The sequence below is a fragment of the Calliphora vicina genome, chromosome 2, assembly GCF_958450345.1.
Source record: "Calliphora vicina chromosome 2, idCalVici1.1, whole genome shotgun sequence".
Taxonomy (NCBI): domain Eukaryota; kingdom Metazoa; phylum Arthropoda; class Insecta; order Diptera; family Calliphoridae; genus Calliphora; species Calliphora vicina.
This window is the reverse complement of record NC_088781.1, coordinates 70,890,551-70,907,920: the sequence shown is the minus strand read 5'-3', so window position 1 is coordinate 70,907,920 and position 17,370 is coordinate 70,890,551. Positions and strand designations below refer to the sequence as shown.

At 29.7% G+C, this 17,370-nt stretch overlaps 1 protein-coding gene across 2 annotated transcripts in view; it reads left to right on the top strand.

Moving 5' to 3' along the window:
- aub (aubergine) overlaps positions 1-17,370 on the top strand; it is an 82,805-nt gene that overhangs the window by 29,623 nt on the left and 35,812 nt on the right. For both annotated transcript variants that reach the window (XM_065502433.1, XM_065502434.1), the window contains exons 3-6: positions 290-509; positions 3,902-4,404; positions 9,061-9,253; positions 9,328-9,455. In XM_065502433.1, the coding sequence (XP_065358505.1) occupies positions 290-509; positions 3,902-4,404; positions 9,061-9,253; positions 9,328-9,455 (1,044 nt within the window). The remainder of the gene's footprint in view (positions 1-289; positions 510-3,901; positions 4,405-9,060; positions 9,254-9,327; positions 9,456-17,370) is intronic.

Genomic DNA, 17,370 nt, shown 5'->3' with positions numbered 1-17,370 from the left:
GAATTCTTCAAACTTTGGAGTGCTATTTTTCTAAGACTATTTTATATTTTATGGTTTTAATTTTATCATAAAAAATATTTATTGTTGTTTATTTTATATATTTTTAAGTAGAAATTTGTGAACGATTATGGCCTATAATAGGCTAGGTTATAATGAAATAAATAAATAAAATAAAAAAAGTAGATCTTTTTTAAAAATGTTCCAGCTCTCACTAACGGTTATCGCAAAACATCATACACATAATTTCAAATTGGTTTTTATTTAATATGTTTCTTTTTTCACAAATTAGGCTCAAGCCCCAGGAGGACTACCGGCACCAGAAGCTGCAGGCTCAGCTCCTTTTGCTTGGGGTAACCCAAATGTTGGTGGTGCACGGGGCTCAAGTCGAGGAGGAGTTGTTATGAGCGCAGCACAACCTACTGCGATAGCGCAACAACGTCCACCAGCGCCTGTTACTCTAGGACGAGCCACAACACATCGTGATGTACCAGATGTTGAAACTCAAGGAGGTTTGTATTTAATACAGAAAGTTCATACGTTGAAGGATTATTTTCGTAAACTTTATGAATTTAACTTGACCTTTTACAATGCTGTAAATCTGATAAATACAGGAAATAAGACCAATGGCTATTAGATTTTTGCAACTATGAAATCGGAATGAATTCTTAAGTCCCGATATGTGATGGGCAAAGTTTGTTACCGCACAGAGGAAGGAGCATTTTACCAGAAAACTAGGCCAAAATTATTAGAAGTATTATTTTAGTTAAAGGCTAAATATTCTTTCAAGATGGTCAAAATCAATTGCATTTTAATCTCTATACTAAATAATCACATCGTTATCACGAGTGAGAAATTCCAGACATAAGCAAATAAAAGCATGTCTTGATAAATGGGGAGTCTGGAATTGACCAGAGAAAATAATATTGATTGGATTGCTCAAAATTAAATAGTTAATAAGTATTTGAGTTAAAAGTTTTAGGATTAATTAGGTCCAAGGACGAACCCAACTGATTTTGGTTGAAATCGTTCCATGATTTCGGCTTGACCATGACTTACAAATTCCTCTCGGAATTGAACTTACAGTGGTGGTCAAAACATATGCAACTAGCAACAGAATTTTACAAAAAAGTTGTTTAAATTAGTTTTAAAGGTAAACAAAAATATTAATTTGCTTATATTTGTTTATTAATGCTTTAAAAATAAGAATATGAAATTTAATTCAGAATTTTTTGCATTGAAAAGAAACAAAATTAATAATAGTAGGTATGGATTGATATTTCATTGGCCAAAACATATGCAAATAATTGCTTCGAAAACATTTATGTCTATAAAACTTAATATTTGGTGGCAAATCCTATGTTTACAATGACGGCCTTACATCGGCAAAGCAGTTGGCTGTCAAATTGGCAATAAAATTTGCAGGAATAGCGTTCCAAGCATCTACCAATCCTTGAAACATAATATCTGAATTAGTGCAATTTTCGGTGTCGATTCTTTGATTAACGATTTTCCAAATGTTCTCAATGTGATTTAGATCTGGTAATTGTGGTGGCCATTCCATTACCGAAACTCTTTCTTGTGCTAACCACGATTTAACAACATGTGAAGAGTGCTTGGGGTCGTTATAGTGCTGAATAACTCATCCAAAAGGCTTATTATCCTTAGAATTTGGAAGTATTACTCTTTCCAAGATGTCTCTATAGATAAATCCATCCATTATTTCATTAATTTTGAGCGATGGGCCAACTCCAGCAGCAGAAAAGCAGCCCCCATACCATTACCAAAGAATCGATACCGAAAATTGCACTAATTCAGATATTATGTTTCAAGGATTGGTAGATGCTTGGAACGCTATTCCCTGCAAATTTTATTGCCAATTTGACAGCCAACTGCTTTGCCGATGTAAGGCCGTCAAAAAAATTGTTTAACGGCAGTTTCAAAACTCCAATTTCAAATTTTTAAAAATTTTGTTAAACAAATTTCAGAATTAGCTGATCATCACATTGGGATTTATTGAGAACATAATAGGGAATAAAAATATGAAAAAAAATGTCAATACCTCCTATAGTTTTTCCGTACCTGCGATTTAAATTTTGCGATTTTCGAGAAAAACTAGTTTTTTGGCCATATTTTGGCGAATGAGCCCAATTTTCCTACTGTTATTAATTTTAAGTAAAATCTGTTCAGAATATAATAGTCCAGGTAATTTTAAATATAGTCTGAAAGTTTTCCTAAAATCGGAAAACGTTAACCCTTAAATCGTGAAGGTCAAAGGTCAATAAATCCCCATGTGATGTTAAAAAAATTCTAAAATTTGTTTAACAACATTTTTAAAAATTTGAAAAATGGAGTTTTGAAACTGCCGTTAAAAAAAATATTTTTTTTTGGTCATACCTGCGAACAGGTTAACGATTTCCTACTAAGACAAAATGTCATATACAAGTGAATATGGATATATTTTAAGTAAAAATGAGCTTTTATTTTAATATTTCGCAAAATATGTTAATTTTGTTCGTACGTTTCTTGTTCTAGTGGCCTGAGACACGTTAAAGGCCTGGCGATTTTTTAATAACTTTAACATTTTTTAACCAATTTTTGTCTTTTATATCTTATTATAACGACAATTACATACACATTTCGATTCTTTTAAATTAAATTGTAAAAGTCATTTAATGGCAAATTTTTTCAAAAACTGAAAAAAAATTCTGTTTTTCCCCTTGTAAATGCACCTCAAAACTTCAGCGTCGTTGCGCCACCAGTTAACGTTATCCTATCATCCTAATATTTTACACAACATGTTTCTACAATACATAGAACAATTCTAGATGGGGGGACGGTCAAAATTCGCAATTTTATTTTTTTGGAGCACTCTAATGTACATATTTGATATTTTAGGGAAATTATAATTGAGACCAAGGCGAATTTACTTTACAGGTGGAGTTAACAGCACAGCTGATCTCCTTTTTTTTCTTCGCCTTGGGGGTCGACTTGTCAAAAGTTGTTTTGTTTGTTTACCTTTTCGATTTCAAAAAAAGTTAATTAAATTGTTTGATATTTATTATTATGTAATAAAATGAAAAGAATAATAGCGGCATATGCACAAAAAAAGCAAAAACCGGGATACGGTAGTTTCTTATGCGTTCCAGGTGATGCCCGCCGGTTAAGTGGATCAAAATTTGGAGTCTGGACTTCTTCCGCAAGCTCTAGTTTGCTCGCACCACTTTTCGTTTGGCAGGCCTTAGGCACATCCTCTTTGGAGGTACATATGTTCCTCTTGGAGCTGTCAGCCTTGGAGTTCCCTTGTTTTAAACCGCAAAACATTTTAAAAATACTTAAAGCCTTACTTACCTTTTTTATTTTTTATTAAATTTATTATTTTTGTTTTTTTTCACAAATTTTTGTTTGTTTGATACATTTTACTTTTGACACATTTGCCCCCCAAACAACAATAAAACACAATGTTGTTTTTGCAATGTTGTACTTGTTGTAATATCAACGCCACCTGTACAATAAATTCGCCTTGATTGAGACCATACTTTCTAATAATTGTACCTGGTTTGTTCTGCCATGCAATATTTCATTTTTTTTTATAATATTACGTAAAATGTCTTTTTTTCATCTGAAATAGTTTTGTTGTGTTTTAATTAAGCCCATATTCCATAATTTGTTTTTATATCTGAAATATTTTACATTTTATGACGTTTTTTGCTTTTCCTATAAAATTATAAAAAGTGATTACGTATTTTTGGATTTTCGACGACGATATTTATTATTATTCATAATTGGACTGAATCTGATTATTACACAACTAATCTAATGGATTAATTAAGCTTTCTGAAATTATTACCAAATAAGTAAATTTGTATATTAAATTATATATTTGTGGTGTATGTATTTACAGCCGTTGGAACAGAGGATAATCGTGGTGTAGTTCGTGGGAAACGTGTTATTGCTGAACTTGTTCACTCACGTCCCCGAGATCTGAAAACGAAATGCGGTACAATTGGTGATAAAGTGTCAGTGCAAACAAATTACTTTCGTATCCTTAGAACACCACTGTGGTCTATACATCAGTATCGTGTGGACTTTAGTCCTGATGTTGATATGGTGCGTCTTCGACGAGCTTATTTAGCTCAACATAAAGATCTATTTGGTGGCTATATATTTGATGGTACATTGCTATTCTGCACAAATTTCTTTATGGATCAAGCAGAAAACGGCCAAAAAGAACTTTTAACTAAGAACCGTGAAGGCGAAACAATACAAATAAAAATTAAACATGTCGGCATAGTTGATGTCTCAGATGCACAACAAATTCAAGTATTAAATTTAATTTTGCGTCGTGCTATGGAAGGTCTTCAGTTGCAATTAGTAGGAAGAAATTTCTTTGATCCCGTTGCAAAAGTAAGTACATTAAACGAAATATTATACACTGGTACATATTCCTATCACTTTTTTGAAACAAGTTACAAAAAATGAGGTTTAAAAAATATTTAAAGAGCTACACATTTCTTCAATTAATCTTTGTATATGAATTCAAAATTATTAACCAAAACTTCAATCGTAATTTTTAATAATGAGTAGATGATCTATTACACTGTGACACAAAATCGAACTTTCGAATCGGAATGGGATGAAACTAAAAGGAAATGAAAGCTTACGTTTTCCATAACAAAACCCTCAAGGCTTTTTTTAGTTTAGCACTAGATTTTTTTTACACGCATTTAAAGTGAGTGATTGTGGAATGCAGGCTAACTAGAAAAAATCATTAAAAAATTGATAAAACAACAATGTCAATTTATTTTTATTACCCCGGAAAATTGTGGTATCTTATTATTTTTGGGGTCGGGGAATCCATTTTTGATATTTATTTATACATAAAACTCACGCTAGAGGGCGCTGTACAGTGGTGTAAAAAAAAATGAGGGGAATAAATCTGTAACTTCTAAACGGTTGGTCCGATTTTAATGAAATTTGACATGCGAAAAAAGGAAGTGTTTTTGAGTTAAAGTTTTGAATTAGGACCTCATGAGTCCATCAAGGGCGTGGGCAGGAGTTCCCAAAGTAGGACATCTGGGATATGTTAAATATTTAATACAATACTATTTCTTCATTTGTTCTCTGATTTAAAAAAAATACATATACACATCTGCTCAAAATAATAGATACACCTAATTGGAAAAAATTTAAATGGCGGTAACATTGAAAATTTCCTCGCAAGCGTTAAGAATACATCATATTATTAAAATTTCTATCTGGCAATGTCATGTCAGTCAAAAATCTGGCAACTATTTGCTTTCATGTTGATTTTTAAAATCGAATTTATTTGAATTACAAAAAATTATTTGCTCATAAAAATAGATACACATCAGTAATTTGTAATTTGTTTATATACAATTTTTTTTTTGTGCAATTTTTTGTTCCTATTTACGTGAAACAGTAAGTATAATTTAAATTTTAGCAACAATTTTATAAAAAATAGGACTCTTTTGAAGAAAATGGGACGAAATCATCATTGTACCGAAGATGAGAAAAAAATTGTTCAAACGATGAAAAATCAAGGAAAATCATTACGGGAAATAGCAAAGAGCATAGGAAGATCTTTACATTTTGTCCAAAATGCTTTATCTAAAAAACAAAAAAGAGAAACTCGCGGTAGACCAAAGAAAACCAGTCCAGAAACAGATAGGCGGATCGTCCTTATGGTTAAAAAAGACCCTTTCATATCATCGAAAGCTATTTCTGCGGAGCTATGTAACGAATTCAGTCCACAAACAGTTCGTCGTCGTCTTTTACAAGCTAAAAAAAATATCAAGACAAGATTAGAATTTGCTAAAGAGCACTTACAATGGTCCGGGTGTGAAGGCGAAAAAAAATGGAGAAATATTTTATGCAGCGACGAAACAAAAATAAATTTGTTTGGAAACGACTGCAAAAGAAATGTACGCCGACCAAAAGGAAAAGAATTCCACGTTAAATTTACAAAAAAGACGGTAAAACATGGCGGGGGAAACATAATGGTTTGGGGTTGCTTTTCATGGAATGGTGTTGGTCCGATATTCCGAATAGAAGATACCATGAATGCTAGTGGGTATAGAGACATATTGGAAAACGTAATGCTTCCATATGCATCGGAAAATATGCCATTAATATGGACATTCCAGCAGGACAACGACCCAAAACATAGTTCAAGATTTGTTAAAAACTGGTTCTTGGAGAATAACGTACCTGTTTTAAGCTGGCCCAGCCAATCCCCTGATTTAAACCCAATAGAAAACTTGTGGAGTGAATTAAAGATAAGGCTTTCGAAGGAAGTTTTCAAAAATAAAGACGATTTATGGGAGAAAACGCAAAAAATATGGTACGAGATTCCATTGGAGAAGTGTCAGAACTTGATATCCAGTATGCCCAGAAGAGTGGAGAAAGTTTCACAAAACAAAGGTGGATTTACTGGATACTAGCTTTACTTTAATAATAAACTAATTTTTTTAAGATAAAATTTATTAGCTTTTGTTTAATAAGAATTTTTAAAAATGTATATTATTATGAGCACCAAATTTTTCGAAATTTAAGAAATTTAATTTACTTTATAATATTTATTATTAATTATGAAATATTTTGTTTTTGTTTTTTACTCTCCTTTTAACTATAAATAAAAATCGACTGAATTTTTTTTATAATTTTACAATATACCATTATTTTTTTTCGTTTTTAAAAAATTAATTTTGGTGTATCTATTATTTTGAGCAGATGTGTATAATAGAATCTCCTCGTCGAGCACTATAAAAATCCATGTCTTAGCTATCAATTAACTCTTATAGCTTATTCGCATTTGAAAATTAAATTTTCAACATTTTTACCCACCCTACTCCAGTTTTTTGATAACAACGGGTCCAAATATTTATTCATTTATGATAGTTGATGTTAAGTTAGCTTTTCAAAAAGTATAAACTCTTTATATATCTTCTAAGAAATTTTTAAGATAACTTAAGATAAAAAGTACATTTTTTTAATTTTATAAATTCAAAAGCATATAACATTGGACTCAGTAATGGTTTTTAAACAATTCTTTTTTTTATTTGACATATACATATTTAATAAAAAACAAGAGTGGTATATTCGGCTGTGCCGAATCTTATATACCCTTCACCAAATTATACTTCAAAATTTTAAATATTTTTAGGTAAACAAATTTTCATTTTTTTTTCCAGTTTTTTTAATTTTTTGGATTTTTTTTTATTTTAAATTTTAAATTTTTTTTTTAAATTTTAAATTTAATTTTTAAATTTTATTTTTTTTTTAAAATTTAAATTTTTTTTTTGTTTTTTCAATTTTTTTTTCTGAAAAAAAAATTCGGGTTAAAATTTTTTTTCCGATTTTGACCCATTGTAGGTCCAACTTACTATGGTCTTATATACGTCGTTGCAAATGTCTTTGAAATATCTATCATTAGATATCCATATTGTCTATTTTAATGTCTTAGTAATCCAGATATAGGTCAAAAATCGAGGTTGTCTTGGTTTTTTCCTCATATCTCAGCCATTTGTGGACCGATTTTGCTGATTTTAAATAGCAAAATTCTCGAAAGCATGTCTGACAGAATTATTGAAGATTTGGATCCCGAAGACATCTGGGGTCTTCAGAAAATTGATTTCAACAGACAGACGGACAGACAGACGGACATGGCTTAATCGACTCCGCTTTCATTTCCGACCCTATACTTTATAGGGTCGGAAATGAAAAATGTAGAAATTACAAAAACTGGAGTAGGGTGGTAAAAAAGTTGCAAATTTAATTTTCAAATGCTAATATCTCCTAAGCTATATGAGTTAATTGATAGCTAAGACATGGATTTTTATAGTCCTCGACGAGGATATTCTATATACATATTTATTTTTTTTTTAAATCAGAGCAAACGAAGAATTAGTATTGTATTAAATATTTAACATATCCGAGATGTCCTACTTTGGGAATTCCTGCCCGCGCCCTTGATGGGCCCATGAGGTCCTAATTCAAAACTTTAACTCAAAAACATTTCCTCTTTTCGCATGTCAAATTTCATTAAAATCGGACCAACCGTTTAGAAGTTACAGATTTATTCCCTTCTTTTTTTACACCACTGAGCAGCGCCCTCTAGCGTGAGTTTTAGGTATAAATAAATATCAAAAATGGATTCCCCGACCCCAAAAATAGTAAGATACCTCAACTTTTCGGGAGAACAAAAATAAATAAATTTTTAATGATTTTTTCTTGTTAGCCAGCCAGCGTTCCAAAATCACTAACTTCATATGCGTGTAAAAAAAATCTAGCTCTGAACTAAAAAAAGCCTTGAGGGTTTTGTTATGAAAAACGTAGGCTTTCATTTGCTTTTGGTTTCATCCCATTCCGATTTTGGTTGTTCCACAGTGTTATTATGTATTTACAAAAATCCGGATTTGATTCAACTATTTTTTTTTTTTAAAAAATTAATTTTTAGTTTTAACTTTGTTTTTATGTTTTGATTCTGGAAATCGCATTTAAATAGTTCTACCGAGAAATATTATGTTCAGTTAACTACGATTTGGATTATTTTGAAACGTGAATTGCAGCATTTTCCAGTCCACTTTTGAGATGAGAGCATCTTTAAAAATTTATTAGAAATTGTACTGTCCTTTTTTTATTGGAACAAGACATATCCTTTATTTTACAACAGCAGGAAAAACTACCCAAACCATACCACTCCTCCACAGAAATTGAGTTTCGACAATTGAATCTCATTAAAAACGTTCGTTTATAACAATATATACCAGTGTATAATCACCCTTATCGTGGTTGGCGTAAACATCTTACGCCTACAACTGTTTTGTACTAGATTAAAGATAAAATGCAAACTGTTTCTTTAATCTAGTACGAAACTGTCGTAGGCGTATGACGTTTACGACAACCACGATAAGGGTGAATATGTATTTTTATTTAATCTTTATTACAATAGAAATAAAAATGTATAAGTATTTAAACAGTTTACACTTTTCTTAATTGAGATTAATATTAATTAATAATTTGTTTTTATTTAAACTATAGATTAATTTGGATAGTTATAGAATGGAACTTTGGCCTGGTTATCAAACATCAATCAGACAGCATGAAAGAGATATTTTATTATGTGCTGAAATTACTCACAAAGTAATGCGCACGCAAACGCTTTACCAAATCCTATCCGATTGTTCAAGAGATTTTCAAGATTTTCAAACTGGTTTCAAACAGCAGGTTGTTGGTAAGTACATACATTACATGAACTCTAACTGATTAAATGATTATATAACTATATTTATCTATTCATCTTAAAAGGAACTGTTGTACTTACTGACTACAATAATAAAACATACCGCGTGGATGATGTTGATTTTAAAGCATCACCAATGTCAAAATTTGCCACAAAGGATGGAGAAATTTCTTATATTGAATATTATAAAAAGGTTAGTTACATTTTTATTTAACAAGTCTAGTTTTATAAGTACCGAGTCATTTGCAAATATGTATGCCAAAAAGTTAAAATCTCAGCAACAACTTTACTTACAAATAAGCTGAAAAATAAGGGGAATTTGACGATTATATTTACTTATTCACCCTTATCGCGGTTGGCGTATGTGTTTTACGCCCACGACAGTTTCGTATTAGATTAAAGGAACAGGTCACATTTTTTCTTTAATCTTGTACGAAACTCGTAGGCGTAAAACACATACGCCAACCATGCATGATAAGGGTGATTATTCTACTGAAAAAAGTACTAATTTTTATTTTTCGCGATGTCCCAAAAGTAAGCAGTTTTAATGTGTTCTATAATAAATTGATTAATGTACGTAAAACAACATTTTTTGTCTGGGACACGACTCGAACCCATGTACTTCAACTATTTTTGTTTGTTAATCTACCGTCTTACTACATCATGAAGCATTAGCAGCTGATTTTAATTTCCATTTTTATACCCTTCACCTTCGTGAGAAGGGTATATATAAGTTTGTCATTCCGTTTGTAATTTCTACATTTTTCATTCCCGACCCTATAAAGTATATATATTCTGGATCCTTATAGATAGCGGAGTCGATTAAGCCATGTCCGTCTGTCTGTCTGTCTGTTGAAATCAGTTTTCTGAAGACCCCAGATATCTTCGGGATCCAAATCTTCAATAATTCTGTCAGACATGCTTTCGAGAATTTTGCTATTTAAAATCAGCAAAATCGGTCCACAAATGGCTGAGATATGAGGAAAAAACCAAGACAACCTCGATTTTTGACCTATTTTTTTTACCTATATCTGGATTACTAAGACATTAATATAGACAATATGGATATCTAATGATAGATATTTCAAAGACATTTGCAACGACGTATGTATATAAGACCATAGAAAGTTGGACCTACAATGGGTCAAAATCGGGAAAAAAATTTTGAACCAGATTTTTTTTTAAAAAAAAAATAAATTAAAAAACAAAAAAAAAATTTTAAAATTTAAAAAAATAAATTTTAAATTTAAAAAAAAAATTTTTTTTAAATTTAAAAAAAAAATTAAAATAACAATCGAAAAATTTTTTTTTTCCAAAAAATTCAAATAACAACTGGAAAAAAATTAAATTTTGTTTACCTAAAAATATTTAAAATTTTGAAGTATAATTTGGTGATGGGTATTTAAGATTCGGCACAGCCGAATATAGCACTCTTACTTGTTTAAATTATATTAGGTTTGTTCATTTACTTTCCCAGTAAATACTTGCAACGAGAGAATAAAATCAAAATTTACAAAATTACCCTCTTAAATTCTCAAAATAGTAAAAAGTAAATGAACGCTTTTCCAGTAAAAATTGTTTTATGCACAAAATTTTCTTATTTTATTCCTTTTAAAATGTATAAATACTCACATTTTCTTCAATTTTATTGAAAATTCTTTTTTCACTTTTTTTTCACCACAAAAATAAAATTGTAAATAAATAAACAATAACACAAAACATATGAAATATAAGCTGCTAACTATTACGAGTTCAAAATAGAACTTGTAATAGTTTGCAACGAGAGAACACTCTCTAAAATTTATACGTTCTTGATTTTTTCTCTACTTGCAAGTTTTTTGAGTTAATGAACGCTTTTCCAGTAACAATTGTTACTAACTAGTAACAGCTTTTAGTTATTGAACATAGCTATTGTAATTTAATTAAATATAATTGTAATAACAAAAATTTTACTTGGCTACAAAATATGTAATGCATTCAGGAAGTAGTTACATACATTTAAAATTGTAAATGAAGTTTTTGCTGGGATATACACTTGAAATGTGCCAAAATATGCAAAATAAAAAAAGAATTATTTAATTAATTTAAACCAGAGTACGGAAATAAACAAATCGAAACGTTTGCCATCGTTTTGTTTTGTACTTTTCAGTGAGTAAAACAAAAACCAAACACATACAATGAGAATGATTGTCCCATTATGTTTTGTATTGTTTTTGCTCATGAGCGCAAACTTTACATTAATATAAACGTACGCAGATAGAAACAAAAACTTGATAAAAAACGTTTAACAAACGTTTGGAAAATTGATTTACTCATTATAATAGAGAACACAGTACAAAAAAAAAGCAAAACGAATAAAAAATACGTTTCTCTATCTATTGTAACGGTAAATTAAATAATGCAGATGAGTGAAAAGCTAATCGTTTCGTTTTCTCTCTTTGTCACTTGAAAAGTTTTTGTTTTGTTTTTGCTCATGTACAATACAATATAAAAATTTTTATTTGTTTTGTATATTTTGCAAACGTTTGCGAAATGTTTTGTTGGTTTTTGTAAAAAACAAATATCAGCTGATTTATGGGCAGTCGAAGTAGACATTTGCAATCAATGTTCAAAGTAGTGCATCACAAAACGTGTAATTTTGATATGAATTAAAACGTTCTTTTATCAGTTATTAAACAAATAGAAGGAAATCGTGTATAATATAAAGAGAGGGGGGGATAGTAAGTAATTAAAAAAAACAAAATATTTTGGTGGACGTTATTGCTTTTGTTAACAAAACGTATAATTCTAACTTAACCTCAAATTAATGAGTTCGAAAAAAAAAACACTAACATACCGTATGTCAGTGTACTGTACTTTAAATCTTCATGTACAGTACGCATACACATTCGCTACAAAATGTACGAAATACCTTAAATAAATTTTAGAGTTTGCGAACATGTACATTAGAGTGTCCCAAAAAATTATTATAAATACTAGACATCATGTTATATTTTTCTTGAGTTTCATCAAAATCGGCCCAAAAATGTATACCATTTCGCTATTTTTCCATGAGAAATTCCAAATATTGAAAAATTTGACTTTTGACCTTCTCGATTTAAGGGTTGACGTTTTCAGATTTCAGTAAAACTTTCAGACGATATTTAATTAAAATTACATGGACTATAATATTCTGAATAGCTTTTACTTAAAAATCATAACAGTAAGAAAATTCGGCTCATTCGCCAAAATATAGTTTTTCTCGAAAATCGCAAAATTTAAATGGCAGGTACGGAAAATCTATAGGAGGTATTGACATACTTTATTCACATTTTTATTCCCTATTATGTTGTCAATAAATCCCCAAGTGATGATCAAAAAATTCTGAAATTTGTTTAACAAAATTTTTAAAAATTTGAAATTTGAGTTAAAAAAAATAATTTTTTTGGTCATACCTGCGAATAGGTTAACGGTATCCTACGAAGACAAAAACTCATATACAAGTAAATATGTATATATGTTAAGTAAAAATAAGCTCTTATTTTAATATTTCTCAAAATATGTTAATTTTGTTCGTACGTTTCTTGTTCTGAGACACGTTAATGGCCTGGCGATTTTTAAATAACTTTAACATTTTATATCTTATTAGAACGACAATTACGTACACATATCGATTGTTTTAAATTAAATTGCAAAAGTAATTATTTAATGGCAAAATTTTTACAAAAACTGAAAAAATTTAATTTTTTTCCCTTATAAATGCACCTCAAAACTAAATCGCATGTCGGCACGGGTTGCAATCATGATAGAAAGACAAAATTTCATATTTAACTATAGTTTTATATATATAAAAAAACAGAGGGTATGCGTTCCAAAATTCAAAAAAAACATTTAGTAAATTCATTTCGTATTTTTATGTTGCGAAAAATTTTATAATTTTTGAGAATATGTTTGTAGATTTTTACTTTTGAATAGGACTTGAATAAAATATGGGAATTAATTATCGAAAATCATTAAAATATTTTTATTTTTTAGATAATTATAAATAATTTTTATCGAAAATAATTTATATTTTAAATTTTTAAAAATTTACATATACGAGTTTTGTTTGACAAAGGCAATAAATCAATACATGAATGAATATGTTTGGGGGTTTCCACACATAATTACAGGTAAAAATTATTTTTTACAGTACATACATATGTATATTGAAAAACACTTTCCATAAAATTTGCATTGGCAATTTGTACAAGTACCATAAAAACACTTTTGAAATGGTTACAAAATAATGGATTGATTGAATCAGGTAGTATAATAAAATTAAATTTTTCCCAACAATGCTCTCTTGTATTCAGTTGCATTTTTTTTAATATTTTATACATAAGCAATCCACAAACTTGTTAGTAAAAATAATTTTCAAGCCAATCCAATTGTTCTTTTTGCCTTCATTTTATATCTAAAAATCACGAACTAAAATAGATAACAAATTATTGAAATGAAGAAATTAATTAAAAACTCATACAAATTTGATCACAGAAATAATGAAAAATTTAACAACGGCATGCATATATTTCTAATAGACAAACAAAAAACACATGGAAAAATACCGTACATGTACTTTAAAATCTTCGCTACCTATCCTAAAAAGTTCACTACGTGTTCGCTAAAATCTTCCCTAAAAAGTTCACTACATGTACGCTAAAAAGAACACTAAACGTAGCGTAGATTTCGAAAAGTACATAAACGCTAGGAGGTAGTGAATGTCTAGACTGTTCCAACAACAGCTACCGTAATATAAATCCAAAAGAGCAAACAAATAAAAATTAACGATAAAATTTTGATTTGCTTTTAATGATACTTTAAGATAACGTCACGCCAGACAAACAAAGGTTTATTCTCTTTATCTCTAAGCTGACGATCGCAAGTGCGTGAAATTTTGTATTTTTACAAAGGTTTATAAAATAAACTAATTACAGAAAAAAAATCAGTTATTAAACAAATAGTTAATTTTATATTTAAGTGAGTAACGTCACGCCAGATTATGTGTAAAAAACCGTAAAATGCAAGAAAAATTTTGTTTTCAAAATAATAATGAAGACATTCCGCAAGGCAACTCAGCAATACAGATGCAAACAAAACTTGGGAATTTAATGATGAAGTCTAGCCCCCATACAAATGTCCTCCCGAAATATGACTTTATCGGTAATAAATATTTAATTTATATAGGTATCTTAACAAATTTCGCTTCAAATAAGTTTTATATAATAGTGAAGTCATATCACACAATTTCATAATGATAGCTCCATAATTAGTCATAGCTCCCATATAAAGCCCACATCCAAAAATCACTTTAACGAACATAAATCTCTTAAAAAATTAGGTATCCACATAGAATTCAACATAAATAAGTATAATGTAAACATAAATCACTCGACCTAATTTCGTGACGATCGGTTTATATTTGGTCATAGCTCCCATATAAGGCTCATTACCTAATATCAATTTAACGAGCATCTATATATTAAAAATGTAATCCAAATATAATTCAACTAAAATAAAACATAAAACTATTATATATATATTATAATAAATATATATTTTAATTTTCTATTTTTAATTATTTATGCAATTTTGTAATGCAACTCAAACCGCACTTCTGTTTTTGGTAACGTAACGCCATCGCATATTTTTACTAATATCTTCAAATCCTTATGGTCAATTGTTGTAATATTTTTACTGAATATAAAGGTACTTAATTACTTCGCAATAGTAAAAAAAAAACTTTTTACAAATTTGTCTTTATCATTAATTTTTTTTAAATTTTGTCGTACAAATGTAACGTCACGCCATAATGGAAATGCCCATATCCAAAAAAGTACCATTATTTACCAAATTTTACAACTTTCAATTAATTTCCGGCACTGGTTATATTTATCCGATTGCACTTGCAGTAGTTATGGCGTTTTCTTTTCTGGCTTAAATGATGCCTTTATTCTGCCTTTTACCCTTTTCTGTGTTCTTTTCTAAAACAAATGTAGTTTGGTAAGGGTATAACGTGTCCTTTTCAAATAATGTTGTCCTAAAACGCTGAGGATATGCTACACGTTTCACCCTCAATTTTATCAAAGGGTTAGAAATGCAGCACTTTTTAAACAGCAAAATGTATAGTTTTACAACATTTAGAAGGTATATAAAAGAAAATTGCAAAAAAAAAATTGCAAAATTGGTACATAGAAGAAAATTTTCTTCACTGTTCTTTTCATGATTTTGTAACTTATCGTAATTTGCTTTTCTTTTATAGAGTCATTAAAACTTGCAAACCACTTTCATTGTATAACTCTTTTATGTTTATTAGATCCACTAGAAACCCTCAAATTTTAATACCTAGAATATCATATTCTTTTTTGGAAAAGTCTTTCTTAGTCCGAATTACTAGATGGTGGAACATTTTACCACATTATTTACGCACTTTTTCCCAATCTAATAATGTTTTTAGACTAAAACTCTTAAGATCTTTTTTGAATTCTGGAATTTAATTTAACTTTCTTGGTACTATTTAATTATATAAATTTGTTGCTGAGTGGACCAATTTTAATATTATTATCAATGTTTTAAACTTTTCTACGGCTGGGGAGCCAAATAAAATTAAATATTATAAATGAAAAAGAAAAAAAAAATAATAATCTAAATAATTTACATATGTATGTAATTTATGATAGTTATGGATTTTTGTATACATATTATGGTATTTATAGATTTTATATTGTATGTTATCAGGCAATATTAGCTATGTAATATAATTATTTTGGCCTTTTTAGGCTTTGTATTACAAATAAATGAAATAAAAATTAAAATTAAATTAAATGGTAATGGTTTTTGTTCTATTGTGATCGTTAAAATGTAAAACATTATGAGGGTATCGGTAACTTTTAATAAATGGTACAAAATATGTTCGCAACATTTTGTGTCAGAAAAAAAAAACGCCATTAGTTTTAGTTACTAATTGTAAATAAAACATTGGTTTTATTTAATTATAACTTATATTTTAAAGTTTATTTAAACAATTTAACTAAAATATATGTGGTTGATGTAACAAAGAATAAGAATGTACATAGTACAAGTATATAAGAAAATGATCGAAATTACGGTAGTATAAAATAGTAGTAACGTTCACATCCTTCTTCTTTCAAGGAAGCCTACAGGTTCAATCTTTTAGGTTTAGTTTTGACTCTAGTCGATCTTCTCAGTACAGGTGGTGATTTAAAGTTGTCGGTTATAGGTTGGGTGGTAGTGGAGGACGGTGTACTATTGTTTTCGATACTGTCGCCTAATGTGTGAGTTCTAGAGGTGTTGAATGGAATATTGAACTCTGCTTTTTCTGCGACGACTTCTGGCGTTTTTTTTATATCGGCTTGAGTAGGTCTAATATCAGTCGAATTTCTACGGTATAGGTTGCCTTTCGCATCTTCAACATAGGTATGATGTGTCTTGATAGTTGCTGGTTTCCAGGTTCTTTGATTATTCGATCGCGTAACGACAGTATTCCCCTTGGCATGCTGATGAGGATTGCTACGGGCTCCACGGTTTGCATATTCGCTTTGCTTATCTCTTTCTGCTTTTAGGAACTCAGTAATTATTTTATTTTCGGATGATAACAATGTTTCTTTTGCAGTTGGCAGCATGCTTCGGATTCCATGACCAAATAAACGATGGGATGGTGATCCAAGATTACAACGAGGGGGTGTTCATGTAATTTAGAAGTCCTAAGTAGTAGTCACTGTTATCGTATGCTGATTTTCTAAGTATGTTCTTAGCAATCTGCACTGCTTTCTCAGCTAATCCATTTCCACTTGGATGGTATGGGGAGCTGGTACGGTGATTGAACTTCCAGACCGATGAGAAACATCTAAACTCATTGCTTGAAAATTGAGGTCCATTGTCTGTTTCTATGTGGAAAATATTTCCTTTAAAAATAAAATTTCTTGTTTTGTAGTTGTTTCGGAAAGCTTTTGAAACTTGAGGTAACCCGTATAGCTATAGATTTTCCTTGTTACATTTTTTACAAATATGGCGATATGCTGGACAACTACGTGCTGCATAATTTTTTCCGCAATTTCTACAGTCAAACG